The sequence below is a fragment of the Vulpes vulpes genome, chromosome 15, assembly GCF_048418805.1.
Source record: "Vulpes vulpes isolate BD-2025 chromosome 15, VulVul3, whole genome shotgun sequence".
Taxonomy (NCBI): Eukaryota; Metazoa; Chordata; class Mammalia; order Carnivora; family Canidae; genus Vulpes; species Vulpes vulpes.
The window spans coordinates 48272028-48289484 of record NC_132794.1 but is presented as its reverse complement, the minus strand read 5'-3'; the positions used below and the strand labels follow the sequence as shown (position 1 = coordinate 48289484).

At 40.5% G+C, this 17457-nt stretch overlaps 1 protein-coding gene across 1 annotated transcript in view; it reads right to left on the bottom strand.

Annotated features, from left to right (window-relative positions):
* The window catches only part of RTF1 (RTF1 homolog, Paf1/RNA polymerase II complex component), a 54805-nt gene that overhangs the window by 22300 nt on the left and 15048 nt on the right, over positions 1 to 17457 (bottom strand). The window contains exons 3-4 of the mRNA XM_025998357.2: positions 4205 to 4352; positions 2977 to 3181 (exon numbers count right to left, since the gene is read on the bottom strand). Coding sequence (XP_025854142.2) covers positions 2977 to 3181; positions 4205 to 4352 — 353 coding nt within the window. The remainder of the gene's footprint in view (positions 1 to 2976; positions 3182 to 4204; positions 4353 to 17457) is intronic.

Below are 17457 nucleotides of genomic sequence, written 5' to 3'. Positions count from 1 at the left end.
GGGTCTGATAAGCAGACTATAGGACAGCCTGGGTGGCTCAGCAGTTTAGTGCTGCCTGCAGCCCAGGGCGTGATCCTGGAGTCCCAGGATCGAGTCCCATGATGGGCTCCCAGCATGGAGCCTGCTTCTCCCTCTGCCTGTATCTCTGGCTCTCTCTCTTTCTCATGAATAAATAAATAAAATCTTAAAAAAAAAAAAAAAAAAAGGAGACTATACAAAGAACTCTTACCACACAACAGCAAAAAAAAAAACCCAGTTAAGAAATGGGTTAAGGACTTGAACAGACGTTTCTTCAAAGATAGATAAATGGCCAACAAAGATATAAGATGCTTATCATCATTAGCAATAGGAAAATAAAAATAAAGACCACAATGAAATACTACTTTACATAACCAGGGTAGATATCATCAAAATGAGGGGAAAATAAGAGGTGTTGGCAAGGATGTGGAGATATCTATACTGCTGGTAGATAAGCAAATCATGCAGCTGCTGTGAATGACAGTTTGATGGTTTCTCAAAAAATTAAACATAAAATTATCAAATGACCCAGCAATTCCACTCTTAGATCTATATCCAAAGGAACTGAAAATAGATACTCAAACACATATTTGTATATGAATGTTCATAGTAGCAATATACACAGTAGCAAAAGGTGGAAACAACCCAAATGTCAATCAACAGATGAATGGATAAACAAAATGTGGTATATACAAAGAAATATTATTGAGCCATAAAAAGGAACGAAGTACTGATATGCTATGTGGATGAACTTCAAAAAATATGCCAAGTGAAAGAAGCCAAACACAAAAGACTACATGTTGTATGATTCCATTTACACAAGATGTCCAGAAATAGGCAAATCTGTAGGGACAGAAACTAGATTAGTGGTTGCCTAGGGCTGGGAGGCTTGAGAGGAAAGAGAGAAATGACTAGTAGTGATACAGGATTTCTTTCCAGGGTGATAAAAATGTTTTGAAATTGTGAGAAACAGCTTTGTGAATATATAATGGCCACTGAATTGTACACTTTAAACAGGTGGATTATTGTATACAAAATGTATCTCAATAAAATTATTAAAAGAGATCCATATAAAGATTTTTTATTTATTGATTGATTGGCTCCACACCCAGTATAGAGCCCAATACAGGGCTTGAACTCAACACTCTGAGATCAAGACCCAAACTGAGCTCAAGAGTCCATGCTTAACTGACTGAGCCACCAAGGAGCTCCTATAAAGACTTTTATTAAGTGAATAGGAAAAAGTTTCTGAGTTACTATAATGTGCTGCCTTACAGCTAAACAAATGAACTACAAAAAAGTATCAATTTTCTGTGAATGGCTCTGAACTTCTGTTTTAAGTTATCATCCCTGTAAACATTTCTCTAGTCATTGAAAAAAGGCACTGACTCAGCCAACTGTCTCATTAGTATGAGGTGAAAACAATAAAATCCAAGTCTGATATGAGCCACCCATTATTCTCTAGCTACTCTGGGATTTTATCATAGGGCCCTACTGGCCTTATACAAGAATCTCATTAGCTCACCACAGTCCAGAAATACAAATTTTAAGCCATCTCTAACCACCGGGCAACACCAGCACAGTTTCTTCAGTCCTGTTTGTTCCAACACAGGTAACCTTAAAAGTATTTATAATCAAAACAAATGTTTACTAGTTGCTGCTGACTGAAAGCTAAATATTCTTGTCCAGGGTAACTTACTACATACGTAATATGGTCTCCAAAGGAACAAACAGGTTCCCCAGATGAAATGCAACTAACTGCAGTCAGAGAAAATTCTATTTTTCTTTCATGATATTAGGTAGGTAGAAAAGGCTCCTAGTTCTGAGGACTCCTATTTCTAGAAACAGAAAATATATTTATTTTTACTCTGAAATTCTGTTATAAGGAAAAATTTTGGCCATTTAAATATGGCAAAAGTAATTCAGGAAATACTGAAGTAGATTTTGACTATCAAAAGACAATTTAAGGGGATGCCTGGGTGGCGCAGCCGCTGGGCGCCTGCCTTCAGCTCAGGTCATGATCCTGAGATTCGGGATCGAATCCCGCATCGGGCTCTCTGTTAGGAGCCTGCTTCTCCCTCTGCCTGTGTCTTTGTCTTTCTCTCTCTCTCTCTCTCTCTCTCAGAGTGTGTCTCTCATGAGTAAATAAATAAATCTTTAAAAAAAAAAAAAAGACAATTTAAGGGCAGCCCAGGTGGCTCAGCGGTTTAGCGCCGCCTTTGGCCCAGGCGTAATCCTGGAGACCCGGGATCGAGTCCCATGTTGGGCTCCCTGCATGGAGCCTGCTTCTCCCTCTGCCTGTGTCTCTGCCTCTGTGTGTGTGTGTGTGTGTATTCTCATGAATAAATAAAATCTTAAAAAAAAAAAAAAAAAAAGACAATTTAAGGGGCACCTGGGTGGCTCAGTTGGTTGAGCATCTGCCTTTGGTTTGGGTCATGATTCCTGGATCCTGGGATTGAGCCTTATGTTGAGCTCCCTGCTCAGCAGAAGAGTCTGCTTCTCCCTCTCCCTCTGCTCCACTTATGTGCTCTCTCTCTCTCTCTCTCTCTCTCAAATAAATAAATAAATAATTTTTTTTAAAGATTTTATTTTATTATTTATTCATGAGAGACAGAGAGAGGGAGAGAGAGAGACAGAGAGAGACAGAGAGAGACAGAGAGGCAGAGACACAGGCAGAGGGAGAAGCAGGCTCCATGCAGGGGGCCTGATGTGGGACTCGATCCCCAGTCTCCAGGATCATGCCCTGGGCTGAAGGTGGCGCTAGACCGCTGAGCCACCCAGGGATGCCCCTCACCCCTTTTTTTAAAAGGCAATTTAACATTTGAGTTAAAAAAATAAAACAAACCACCATGCTGGAAGTATAGTCAGATACCTCAGAAACTATTAGAAGTTCTAGGTTTTGAATTCTGGGAAGACAGGGCTCCAAATGTGAATTTTATTAAGGAATTACAACCTTACCTTTTTTTCAACACCTCCCTCTTTTCTATGCGGTTGAACAGTTCTTGCTCTCTTTCTTTCTCTGTCATCTGCTCCAGACGGGCCCTGTCTTCCTCATCACCCATGAGGTCTTCTCCATAGCCATCATGGAATTCTTCATCTTCTGAGGAAGAATCTGAATCTGAACTGGAGGAGGAGCTGTTGCTGTCAGAATCTGATACTTCACCTACAACAAGGCCCAAACACAAGATTAGGCTATGCTACAGAAGACTGAGGCCACAGAGATGACCCTACAGGGTTGATAATCATTACCCCTATGCCCCTCCCCCCACCTTATTAAACTAAGCTCTATGCCCAATGCAGGGCCTGAACTCACAACCCTGAGATCAAGATCTGAGCTGAGATCAAGAATCAGATGCTCAACCAAATGAGCCATCGAGGCACTCCTAAGACTCATTGTTAAGTAAATTAATTATTACCATAATGGTTAAAAAATGGTGATTTTCAATCATTTCTTGTATACTTATTAGTTGACATTTAAAAAATTCAATGTTTTAATGAGTCATTACAACGACTGGTGAATTCTCAAGGAAACTGGATCCTTACAGGATAAAGGGTAATGGAAAAGGCAGTATACATTACAAATGAGTATTAAGTTAAACTAGCAATTTAGTAAGAACTCTGCTTGATTCAGTTTGAGCTAACATTCACAGACATGTGCTTAAAACCAGGTTTGGCCAATTCTATAAAGGCCAGTTTATACATAAATGTTATTTCTTAAAAGAAATGTTAAGTTTATCATTCTAGTCCTGGAACAAGTTCAATTTTATCCTAGTGTTAGCAAAAATTCTGGAGCTGATTTCAAAGTAAGAATATATATATATATATATATATATATATTTTTTTTTTTTTTTTACTGAGTTGTGTATCTGTTTCGAGGATTTTCCTCCTCAGCCAGACCATGCATAAGTAACCAAGAGAAAGGGTAAAGTGAGTTGAGGTTTTAATGCAGGGACTCTTCATGGATGGGCTCCAGGGGCCTCACTAGCCCTTTGGAATTATATATTTTTCTTGCTTCATTTAGATTCTCAAAGGACCTATGACCACTGAAAAGGTTATGGACCACTGCAATAAAGATGGAGGCCATGCTGTAATTCAGGCTCATGCCCACCTCACCACCATCTCTGACTCTGTAGCTTCAACCTGACAAGAATGGGAGTTCACCCCAGGTCTGGGCCACTGGGCTCACCTTCCTCAGGGGCTGAGCTCTCAGCAGAACTGTCTTTATCCGAACTGCCTGAGGAGGCAGTTTTGTTGGCTTGTTTCTTCATGGTTCCTTTCTTCTCTATTTTTCTGGCCTTTCCTTTCTTCTTATTTTTATTGCTCCCAAATGTCCACTACAAGGAGAAAAGAAAAAAGAAAACTGAAACAGGGACTTTATTGGGAAAAGCTGGAAAAGTCAAGAGTTGAGTCTCTGATATTCATCAAAATGATTATGAGTCTTAACTGCTTTCAAACCAAAACAAAAATACTTTATATGATGAAAGATATGGATTTTTGAAACCTTGGTTAAAACTTCCTAACTTTCAGTTTGTAATTTCTTAGAGACAGTAAATAGATAATGTATATAATCAACATAAAATTTAAATAATGTACTTTTCATCACAATGGAAAAACATATGAACCTTATGGCAAATCAACTGAGCTAATTAACTCAGTTGGTACAGAACACAGTTTCTAATGTTTCCTGGGGCAGAGAGGGCAGTAATTGCTAGAGGTTGGTATATCTGGGTTTCATCACACAGAAGACAGTTTAGTTTTGGGGTGGGTCCCAGGAAGGCAGGGAATAAAGCTTGGTAGCAGGAGAAAACTGCAGAAAGCATAGGGGGAGAAGGATGAAGGTCAATTCCTGGCATGGATGGTAGTAGCACTGGTACCAACTGCATGGAAGCAGAGTGTAAACAAGATTATTAAACAGATATACACATGTATCTCTCTTTTTTTTTTCTTCAAGATTTTATTTATTTATTCATGAGGGACACAGAGAGAGAGAAAGAGAGAGGCACAGACACAGGCAGAGGGAGAAGCAGGCTCCACGCAGGGAGCCCAACGTGGGACTCAATCCTGGGTCTCCAGGGTCACACCCTGGGCCTAAGGTGGCACCAAACCGCTAAGCCACCCGGGCTGCCCTCTTTCTTTTTTTAACCTGCATATTTAACACTACAATGTAATGTTTAAATTGGATCATGAACAGGAGATACTATGTCTAAACATAAGGAGCTTGCAATTTGGGTTAACAAATAACAGGCGGGCAATACACAGTCACCTCAAGGCCAGTAACATTGTCTTTATCAAGCACTTTAATTATAAAAATGAAAGACTATATATGATCGTTTTAAAAATTCACAAAAACTATTTGGTTATAATGGGGTGCCTGCATGGGCAGTATCTGCATGGGGCAGTATCTGACTCTTGGTTTCGGTTCTGGTCACAATCTCAGGGTCGTGAGATCAAGCCCAGTGTTGTGCTCCACACTCAACACGGAGTCTGCTTAAGACTCTCTCCCCCTCTTCTTCTGCCCCTCCTCCTCCTCCTCAAATAAATAAACAAATCTTTGGGGGGGAAAAAAAGGCTGTTAAATTCTATTTGGTTAAAAAAAAAAATTCTATTTGGTTATTTGAACCACACCTCCTTTGATATTTTAACTCATCAATTTTAGGAGGATGATTTTAGGTGAAAAATACATTACTTGATTTTAGGTGAAAAATACATTACATACGTTACTTGGGAGCTTTATTACATACCTTACTTGGGAGCTTTATTTTATGTACTACAAAAAAATCATCTTACTTTTTTCAGCATCACATTGAATTATAGATCTGGTATTAACAGAAACTTTCTACATCTACTATTTAACCAAAATACAGTCTTTGCTTCTTGCATAATGTGATCATAAATTAATTTCCTACCTCAATAGTCAAGATCAGAAGTAAATTTGTTTTGGAGGGTTTTGAGGGTGGTAGAGGAATAGCTCTGGCAGGGTTTTCATCTTAGAAATGTTCCTTATGAGCTATTCTTAAGAGCCCTTAAGAGTCTGCCAGAATAAAATATTGAAAAATCAAAGGATTAAAGTCCTTTTCACATTTTAATTTACTTTTTTTTAATTTACTTTATTTTTAAAAAAGATTTATTTATTTGAGAGAGAGAAAGAGAGAATGCACAGCGTGTGCATGTGTGAGCAGAAGGGACAGAGAGAAGGGAGATAAGCAGACTCCCTGCTGAGATCCATTCCAGGACCCTGGGGATCCTGACCTGAGCCCAAGGCAGACACTTAACCCCTTAACTGACTAAGCCACCCAGGCACCCTTAGTTATTTTTCCTATGTGTGTGTGTGTTTTTTTAAAGATTTTATATATTTATTCATGAGAGAGAGAGAGAGAGAGAGAGAGAGAGAGATGCGCAGACACAGGCAGAGAGAGAAGCAGGCTCCATGCAGGGAGCCCGATGCGGGACCTGATCCCAGGTCTCCAGGATCACGCCCTGGGCCAAAGGCGGTGCTAAACCGCTGAGCTACCTGGGCTGCCCGAACCCTTGGTTATTTTAATTGCCACTTATTTTTGTACTTAAGCGTCAGGAAGAAGGGAAAAGTGGGGAAAAAAGAAAAAAAAAAGGTCACATGTTCTAGAATGATATATTAAATGAGTGAACAGTAACTTTTTTTTTTATAAGTGAATTTACCTCTCAAACATTTCAACACCTAGATCATTATTTAGGAATCCCAATGCTTCTCCTCTAAAGCCTACTTTTCAACATATCAAACTTTAATCACTCAAGGAAGGTAATTTTTAGGTTAGTTTGAAAAAATCCAAAAGAGGCCAAAAGGTTCAATTTCTTAGTCAACTGAGCTAAAATGTATCAACTTCCTGTGCTGACAATACACCTATTTCCACAGGCAATAATGTATAAAACACCTTTTGCACGGCTTTGGTTATAAGAAACAGCACAACTACAAACATAATAAGGAGTCAATATGTATTGGCTGGTTATTAAACCTCTTCCAAACAGGTGTCTTCTTGGCTCTTTGTACTTCTACCAATGGGAATGTGAAGAGGCCAAGAGGGTAAAGGTCAAGCTACCAGTGTCACATGTGTGTTAAGAGTGGCTAGGTCTATTTCTGTCTACAGATTTATGTTTATCATGTGCAACAGAGCCAATTCTGAACTCCGTAGAAGAAGAAAAACTGTGTTCACAAGAGCAAAAAAGACAAATATCAAATCAAGTCCCACAAGTGATTTGAATTCAGGAGGTGTCAGGAAGCACTTTATCCTTCTATCTTCTATCTGCTTCAATCTGCCACTGCCTGAGCTTAGCAACTATCACTCACGTGTAGTCTATGATGTTTATCCCTTGGGGTAAAAGGAGGAAAGATAACAGTAAAAATAGAAGAAAATAAAATGTTTTGACTTAAAAAGGGTTTTCCTGGTTAAATCTGAGTGTGGGAATGGATTCTCATTTTTTTCCTTCCAACAATCTCAAAAGAAATGAGACAATCAAGTGACCTCATCTTCCATGACCCGGACTCAAGAGAGTCTGTCACGCCCCTGGTAAACAACCAGCTTCACTTATATGTGACAGGGTTTTGGGGGAATTATAATAATGTATGTGACTTTACTTTAAAAAATACTAAATTCTTGGGACACATGGGTGGCTCAGTCAGTTAAGGGACTGACTTGATTTGGTCTCATGTCATCATCTCAGGGTTGTGAGATTGAGCCCTACAGTGGGCACCAATCGGCTCCTTGCTCAGTGAGGAGTCTACTAGAGATTCTCTCTCTCTCTCTCCCTCTACCCCTTCCCTGGCTTGTGCTCTAAAATAAAAATGAATATTAAAAAAATAAAAATACATAATCTTATGAATATGGCTTTTATTTTTTTAAAGATTTTATTTATTTATTCATGACAGACACAGAGACAGAGAGAGATGCAGAGACACAGGCAGAGGGAGAAGTAGGCTCCATGCAGGAAGCCCAACGTGGGACTTGATCCCGGGTCTCCAGGATCACACCTTAGGCTGCAGGCGGCGCTAAACCGCTGCGCCACCGGGGCTGCCCAAATATGGCTTTTAGTACCGAGAAGCTGTTTTAAGCCGTTTGTATATTGACTTTCTAAAAAAGTATTTTTTGATAAACCTTTATTTAAATTTAAAATCTAATTTTAAAAATATATGCTCTTTATATGAAGCTTTGAAGACATAGGAAAATACTTTTAAAGTTAAAAAAAAAAATCATTTGGGGGCAACCTGGGTGGTGCCCAGGTTAAGCCTCAGACTCTTGGTTTTGGCTCAGGTGGTGATCTCAGGGTTGTGAGATCAAACCCCCCCTAATGTTTTCCATGCTCAGCACATAGTCTACTTGAAATTCTCTCTTCCTCTCCTTTTGCCACTTCTGCTCATGTTCTCTCTAAAGTAAATAAACCTTAAAAAAAAAATTACTTGTATTTTACCACCCAAAGATATACAATCACTTAAAATTTGGGGACCAGGGGATCCCTGGGTGGCTCAGCAGTTTAGTGACTGCCTTTGGCCCAGGGCATGGTCCTGGAGTCCCAGGATCGAGTCCTGCATCGGGCTCCCTGCATGCAGCCTGCTTCTCCCTCTGCCTGTGTCTATTCTCCAGGGGAAAAAAAAATCTTTGGAAGATTACTAGAACTCATTTGAGTGTCTTTCTCTATATTAAATAGTAATACATAAATAATAATGAGACTGGTCCCCCCATTTTTTTTTTTAAGATTGTATATATTTATTCATGAGAGACTGAGGGAGAGAGGGGGAGAGAGAGGGAGGGAGGGAAGGAGGGGGAGAGAGAGAGAGAGAGAGAGAGAGAGAGGCAGAGACACAGGCAGAGGGAGAAGCAGGCTCCATGCAGGGAGCCCAACGTGGGACTTGATCCCGAGTCTTCAGGATCACGCCCTGGGCCGAAGGTGGCACTAAACCGCTAAGCCACCCAGGCTGCCCCAAACTACAAGTTCTTGAATGCTTTTGGTCTAAGCACCTACCTGAAATATTTGCTCAACATCTCTTCTCCCAAGTCTCTGATAAATCCATAAAGGACTGGGTCAAAGCTTATGGCAGGCAACATCAATACAGAAATATCTTAACCTAGTTATAGAGCTCAGAGGTTGCTTCCCTGTCCCTGAAAAAGTCTTATTCAAAAGTCTTATTCTGTTGACCCTAAAACAGAGGTATATGAATCCTTCTTTCATTGCCAGAGTGTGGTAGTAAATGGAGTCTGAAGAGTAAAGGACAGGATTTGTGTGTGTGTGTGTGTGTGTGTGTGTAAAGGACAGGATTAAAGGGATGCTCTTAGGCTTTCCTCATCCAGCAGAGAGTACAGGAAGTGACCTGGCATTTAATTTTAACTTTAATTTTTTAAAAATTTTTATTTATTTATTCATAAGAGACACAGAGAGAGGTAGAAACATAGGCAGAGGGAAAAGCAGGCTCCTTGTGGGAAGCTCGATGTGGGACTCAATCCCAGGACCCCAGGAGCATGACCTGAACCAAAGGCAGATAACTCAACCACTGAGCCACCCAGGTGCCCAATTTTTTTTTTTTAAGATTTATTTTACAGAGAGAAAGAGAGAGAATGGGGGGGCATGAGCACACATGCACTCACAAATGTGGGGAGGGGCAAAGGGCGAGTACCTCAAGCAGACGCCCGGCTGAGTACGGAGCCTGAGAGGTAGGGCTCGATCTGCCAACCCATATGATCCTGACCTGAGTTGAAACCAAGAGTTGGATGCTTAACTGACTGAGCCACCCAGGTGCCCCTGACCCAGCATCTTAAAATTGTTTTGGGAACTGTGACTCTACTGAAAGACAGGCTCTGCTGTGACCTTGAAAGTCCCTAAAATGTACCATAGAGAAGGTGAGAATGAGAAGATAAGCACCTGCTGATGGGCATCTGAGTACAGAGGCCAGAGCATCCCCCAGTGAGAGCTGTTCAAAAATAATCTGGGAGACGCCAAGGATGTGCTGCCCATCAGGATTGTCATACACATGACTACCTGCTCTCCTGGGCCTTCTACGTGGAAACAGGCCCACACATATCACCAGGGAAGTATCATGTATACAAGTAGTCAGGAAAACCTCAAACAGAGACTGGAAAGAAGTGCTCTTAACTACTAAATTAAAAGAGATCAGCACTTTGACTCTCACTGATGTAACAGATAGTATAATGGGCAGCATTATCTAATGATACAAGGAGGGTTAGTACTATACAACCCTATGCCAGCTTGAGTGTGTGGGGGTGGGGTAAGCAGGTCCTACTCTGGGAAGCAGATGACCTTACTGGCACTCAGCTGACAGATCAGAAGGAACATGGGGTGGCAAGTGGTTGTTTTGGACTTGGGTAGCATTGAGATGCAGGATTTTGAACATCTTGAGGCAGAAAAGCAAAGAAACTTCAAGATTTCATAGAGGTTATGTCTAATGGGCAAGGAAGATCATATTCTAGGTCTCAGGATTCAGAGTAGAATCCACAGCAGGGCAGTTACTCTGAAATGAATTTACAAGTGAAATGAAATACATCGAGTTAATTAGGGTTCAAGAACAGCTGGGTTAGTGATAAACCACACTGGACTTAGGGGTTAAAAGAACTGGAATATATCCCAAGCCCTTAACCTGAGAGTGTTTCCTTATCTGTACAGTAGGAATACTAATATTACCTTGACTACCTATCAGGGTAGTTTGAGACTCAAAGGAGAGAGATTAAGAGAAGTACAGAGACCACATCAGAAACCATGAAATTCTATATAAAGGTAGGATACTATTTTATGATAGGAAAAGGAACTCTTTAAGCCTGTTTTAATATCTGAAAAAGGGGAGGCCAGATGATCTCTATGAATCCTCGGATTGACTGATTGACTGATTTGAGATAGAGATAGAGAGAGAGAGAGAGAGAGAACAAGCTGGGAGGAGGGGCAGAGAGCTTGACCCCAAGATCATGACCCGAGCCAAAGGCAGATGCTTAACCCATTGAGCCACCCAGGTGCCTTGACCTCTTGGATTTTTAAAGTTGCAGGATTCTTCATGAACTGAGTGGAATACTAAGTCAAAGCAACTATCAAAAAGATTCTGTAGTCATTATTCTAGACCTTGATGGGGACCAGCAAAGAGGTGTGTGGGGGAAGACATGGTTCCTGATTTTGGTATTTTGTTTTTTTCCTGAAGGTAGAGAAGGATCAGCAGAGTTAAAGAATAAATGCAATTTAACAGGATATTAAAGAGTATGAAAGATATGAAGAATATGAAGGATAACTAAAGCTTTCTTTTACCTTCTACTGTGTAACTAATCAAAGTACAAACGATACTACTGTATTCTAAGACATCCCATACGTTTTTTTTTTATTTTATTTATTTATTAATGAGAAACACATAGAGAGGGAGAGCGAGGCAGAGACACAGGCAGAGGGAGAAGCAGGCTCCATGTAGGGAGCCCGACATGGGACTCAATGCCTGGGCTGAAGGCAGCGCTAAACTGCTGAAATACCCGGGCTACCCCATCCCACATGTTTAATTGGAAAACACACAGAATCCCTACACTCATTCACAAAAACTTACAGCCTAGTTTTGGAGAAAAAAACAAAAGTGAAACAGCAGTCATACAAAAAAATGTAAAAGATAATCAGTACCTCCATTCCACTGCTTGGTGGAAGTGTCAGAATGTAAACAAGTTTGAACAAGTGATCCATGAAAATCACTTCATTTTTCTAAATTCTTTTTTTTTTTTTTTTAAGATTTTGTTTATTTATTCATGAGAGACAGAGAGAGAGTCAGAAACATAGGCAGAGGTAGAAACAGGCTTCTGGACATGAGCCTGATGTGGGACTCAATCCCAGGAACCTGGGATCACAACCTGAGTGAAAGGCTTACGCTCAACCACTGATCCACCCAGGTGCCCCCATTTTTCCAAATTTTTATGATGAGATTTTATAGTGTCTAGGTAAATCAAGTGCTACTGTCTGTTATCTACATAGCCAAGAGCCAAGAAGTATGTAAAGAAAAAAAAAAAAAAAAGGCTTGTAAGGAATCCACATGGCTGTTGCTGAAATCAAGTACTAAAGCAGAGCATTCAGACTTAAACTACAGCGGGTCACCTGGGTTCCCGACCCCAGCGCAGATCAGATGCATGAAGCTGAGAGTAGAGAGACTACCAAAAGAGGAGAAGAGGGGTGCCTGGGGGCTCAGTCCGTTAAGCATCTACCTTTGGCTCAGGTCATGATACCAGGGTCCTAAGAACAAACCCCAAGTTGGGCTCTCTGATCAGTGGGAAGCCTGCTTCTCTCTTTCCCTCTGCCTGCTTGTGCTCTTTCTCATTCTCTGTCAAAGAAATAATTTTTTTTTTTTTTTTTAAAGAGGAGAACAATAGCCACTCCTTACCTACATTCACAGAGGAGAAAGAAAAGATGTAAAACGCACTACCACACAGCTCAATATTCTGGAAGTCCTTATTTCACAATATAAGAAACTGTCATTCATAATCATGACTAAATCAGCAAGAAAAACTATATATAATAATACGTATCAAAAATTTCAAGTATAGTGATTTTCTAGATTTTTAAAAACTTAGTTTCAGTACTAGGGTAATTCATCTAAGTGGAACATCTTGTTCCAGAGGTATAGTGTGTATGAAAACTCCACTAAACCAATATATACACAGGGAAATACTAGCTTAGTAGGGAAGGCCTTTCTTGAGAGCTTGTGCTAATTAGGTATTATCTGTATGGTAAAGCAATCACAAAATGCTCTTGGATATCTAGGTTGACTTCCCAGAGAAGTTGTTACTAAATGAATTTATAAGGAAAAGTACCATTTTCAAAATGTTCTATTAATAAAAATACTGGAACCAGTAAGCAATAACAGAGTGGGAATAGGAGTGCAACTAGATCCAAGTGAGAGAATCTGAAAGATCAGATAAGAAAAAAAAGAGAAAGAAGAAGCTTCAGAAAGAAAGTAGAGCAAAATGAAATGGGGGAAAAGCAAGAGAAGAGCAAAGTCTTCAAAGAGGCAGTGGGGGCATAACTGCCTCCAGAAAGAAAGGGAGAAGTTCTAGGGAAGAAAAAACAGGTGTGACAAGTACTGAACTACAGGGCTGGGCCAACTGCTTTTATTTCTCAAAAATGTTGAAAACAAGACCATACAGGAAACTTTTAAAAATAACTCTCGCTTAGGCAGAGGGTATCAGATAATTCAGGAGTTTCCTAACTTTGTCTAAGGCAGTTTTATTTGATTTTGAACAATAAAAAAAGGGTTTTCTTGTTTTTTTCAATGTGATTTTTACTAGTAACAAGTAAGGAAATTGGGGTTTTCTTCTTATTCAGCATAGCTGTTTCTAGGAGATATACCCTGTTTTGTTTTGTTTTTTTAAGATTTTATTTATTTATTCTTGAAAGAGAGAGAGAGAAAGAGAGGCAGAGACACAAGCAGAGGGAGAAGCAGGCTCCATGAAGGGAGCCTGATGTGGGACTTGATCCCGGGTCTCCAGAATCATGCCCTGGGCTGAAGGTGGCGCTAAACTGCTGAGCCACCCGGGCTGCCTCATGAGTTTTTTTTTTTTTTTTAAGATTTTTTAAATTTTTAGGTTATCTCTACACCTAATGTGGGGCTCAAATTCACAACCCTGAGATCAAGAGTCACATGCTCCACCAACTGAACCAGCCAGGCTCCTAGACCCACCAGATTTTTAAGAAGGATTCTGAGGGTGCCTGGGTAGCTCAGTTGCTTAGGCATCCAACTCTTGTTTTTGGCTCAAGTTAAGATCTTGGAGTCCTGAGATCGAGCCCCATGTAGGGCTCTGGACTCGGCAGGGAGTCTGCCTGAGATTCTCTCTCTCCCTCTTTCTCCCCTTTGCCCTTTCCCCCTACTTACTTGCTCTAAAATAAATAAAAATCTTAAAAAAAAAAAAAAGGATTCTGAAACACTTGGTTTAGGACTCTGTTCTTCCTAACAAATGGACATTTTTGTTTGGGTCATTTTTCCCCCCCTATCTTGTGAATGAGCAATAGCTAGCTCTCTCCTCATCATTTTTCCTCCCTGCCACTCCTATACGCACTCCTAGTGATGCTTTTCCTATCAAATGCTTTCAGGGACAGGAAGGGATAGCACCAAAATGCCACACCATGGCACAATGACCTACTATTGAGGTGTGATTTCCAATTTCCCAAGCTTGGTCAATGTAAACCTTACAGAAAGATGCATTACAGAAATGCATCTTATTTTTACATGTGCCCCCAAGATAGCATTGAGAATAATCTCTTCACGAATAATAATACACAAGTATATTTTCTTTCATTAAATTTAGGTTTTCCTCCCTGCAAAGATATTACACATGAAATATCCACCATTCCCTCCCTCCCTAAACCTTACACTTTATGTCCAACGTGCCCACTTTTTTCTGCATAGGAAATATCTTTTCTCTCTCTTCTTCACCTGCCCCTGATCAATTAGCTAGATACCTTCTGGCTCTGAACTCAGAGCGTCTCTCTCCTTCTAACAAACTACCCATTAGCCTTCTAACTCAGTTCTTTTTTTTTTTTTTTAAAGATTTTATTTATTTATTCATGAGAGACACACAGAGAGGCAGAGACATAGGCAGAGGGAGAAGCAGGCTCCATGCAGGGAGCCCGATGTGGGACTCGATCCTGGGACTCCAGCATCATGCCCTGGGCCAAAGGCAGGCGCTAAACCACTGAGCCACCCAGGCGTCCATAACTCCATTGTTCTTGACCAGTTTTCTGTCCTAGCAAATCTGAAGGGACCAACATACTTCTACCAGCATTTATGGCTTATAAATTACAATAAACAAGGGGTGGAAGGGGAGAAGGGGTGGAATATGTATTTTTTTAAAAAAGCTCCAGAGCAGTTTCTGACATAGGAGTTAGATCATAGATTCCACCTGAGAATTGCCACTTGAACAAACTTTAAGAAGACTAGGTTGTAGATTGTACAGATATAAGCACCATGGCAGGAATCAAAAGACATAGTAAATTACTTCAGTATGTGGTTTTTACCTACAAAGGTGTATGAATATCACAAAAGAGGGGAAAAAAGCAAGAGCCTCTGTCTCAAACTTCACATATTAAGGATCTCGCAGAAGTCCCCTACCTACCTTAGAATATCTTTAAGGCAGCCATAAATCTGAGTTCATGTTATACCACTGAGTTCTCCAGTAGTTTCCAGGGTTTTAAAAAAAGTTAAATCTTTTTGGACAGTCTGCTTAACTGTCCAAAATAATGAAATACCTGAGCTTTGAGGTGATCTGTGCTAAGCTAGTAGCCTAGGCCAAAGACTGATATGATAATGCAAACCAAGGAGGCACCTTTCAGAATAACCATGTTGTAGAGGCTGCTATTCCAGCAGGAGGTGGGGAGAAGGAGGCTGGAGTAGAACTCTACGTAGCAGGTGGACCTGGGACCCAGAGGCAGCAGTAAGAGCTAAGAACCTTGTGGGGGGAAGTTACTCCAAGTCTCATCCCCACTGAGCAGGGTGCAGCTTATGTGTTAGCTTATTCTCTAACAAGCACATAAGCAGTTGGGTAGCATTCTAAGATGAGGTCATTTAGACTTGGTTAAGTAGCTATGAGTGACAAAGGGAATCATAAGCCATAGAAGCTTTTAGAACTGGATCTCTGCTAGTACAAGTTTTGGACTCCTCTAATGCTATAAGGTTGACACATATTCTGCCCTTCTGGTAGAAGCAGCTAAAAATAATAAAGGGAATCCCTATAGTAACTGTATACTCAGGACTCTGATCTAATAACAGGAATATGGAGAACCAAATACTTCAAAGGAACCCACAGAAGCCAACTTTGGAAACATGAAAAATAAAAGTAGTTCGTGTAGGAATAGTGGGAAAAGGAATTACCTCAAGATTTTCCCATATTGTCTATGCATTTTTAAAAAAAATATTTTATTTATTTATTATTCATGAGAGACAGAGAGAGAGAGGCAGAGACACAGGCAGAGGGAGAAACAGGCTCCATGCAGGGAGCCCGACGTGGGACATGGGACTTGATCCCGGGTCTCCAGGATCACGCCCTGGGAGGAAAGCGGCGCTAAACCGCTGAGCCACCCAGGCTGCCCTGTCTATGCATTTTTTTTTTTTTTTAAAGAAAAACAAAAAAGCAAACTATTACTTCATTGAGCCCACTGCTTTAACAGATTGAGTCATTTTATCAGTTTGAGAAGAATTACGGTTCCTCTAGTTAGTTAATATAGTATATTAAAAATAAACAAAACAAAGAAAAAAACTCCTGTGTTCACTACCTCTTGCTGTGGAAAGCAATTTCAGGCCTATTGAATTACTTACGATTAAGAGAACTTCACTACAGTCAATCAGAAAGCAATCATTCCTAATTTGCATATGTAGGCACTGGTAAATACTGTTTTAGCTGTTAATTAAACTTCATTATAATAAAAACACTTTTGACTTTAGTGGAACTTTAAAGCAAAATAAGTATACTGTTAAAAATATTTACCTAGGGGTGCCTGAGTGGTTTAGTCACTTGAGCATCCAACTCAATCTCGGCTCAGGTCTTGATCTCAGGGTTGTGAGTTCAAGCCCCATGCTGGGCTCCGAAACACACACATACACACACACCCCTCCCAACTGCAGGCTATGAGATACAACAGAACAGTGGTATCTAGCCTCTCTTTAGGAAATTACTAAAAGGAAAAAAAGTATTTTAAATCAAATGAGGAACATGTAGGAGGGCTTCAAGCCCTTTCCCTCATTCCCTCTTCCACTAAGGTTCTAGATCTTTCAGGGTCTTGTTTGGTGGTGAGCAGTTTGGAAAAGTCACTTTGGTTTAAACAACAAACAGCTGAATTTTCCTCCTTAAAAGTTACCACTACCACTCTGAAGGTGCTGATTGAATCTATCCAAAGAAAGCCTCTTGTCTTGCTAAGATATTTCCCACTAACATATGGCATTCTTTTTTAAAAAAACTTTTTTAAAGATTTTATTCATTTATTCATGAGAGAAAGAGAGAGACAGACAGACAGACAGAGATAGAGACATAGACAGAGGGAGAAGCAGGCTCCATGCAGGGAGCCTGATGTGAGACTCGATCCCAGGACTCTGGGATCACACCCTGAACCGAAGGCTGATGCTAAACCATTGAGCCACCCAGGCATTCCTTTTTAAAAATATTTTATTTAGGGGATTCCTAGGTGGCTCAGCAGTTTGGCGCCTGCCTTTGGCCCAGGGCACGATCTTGGAGTCCCCGGATCGAGGCCCGCGTCAGGCTCCCGGCATGGAGCCTGCTTCTCCCTCCTCCTGTATCTCTGCCTCTCTTTCTCTCTATGCCTATAATCAATCAATCAATCAATCAATCAATCTTTAAAATAACTAACTAACTAACTAAATATTTTGTTTACTTTTTAAGCCATACCCAATGTGGGGCTTCAACTGAGGACCCTAACATCAAGAGTTACATGCTCCAC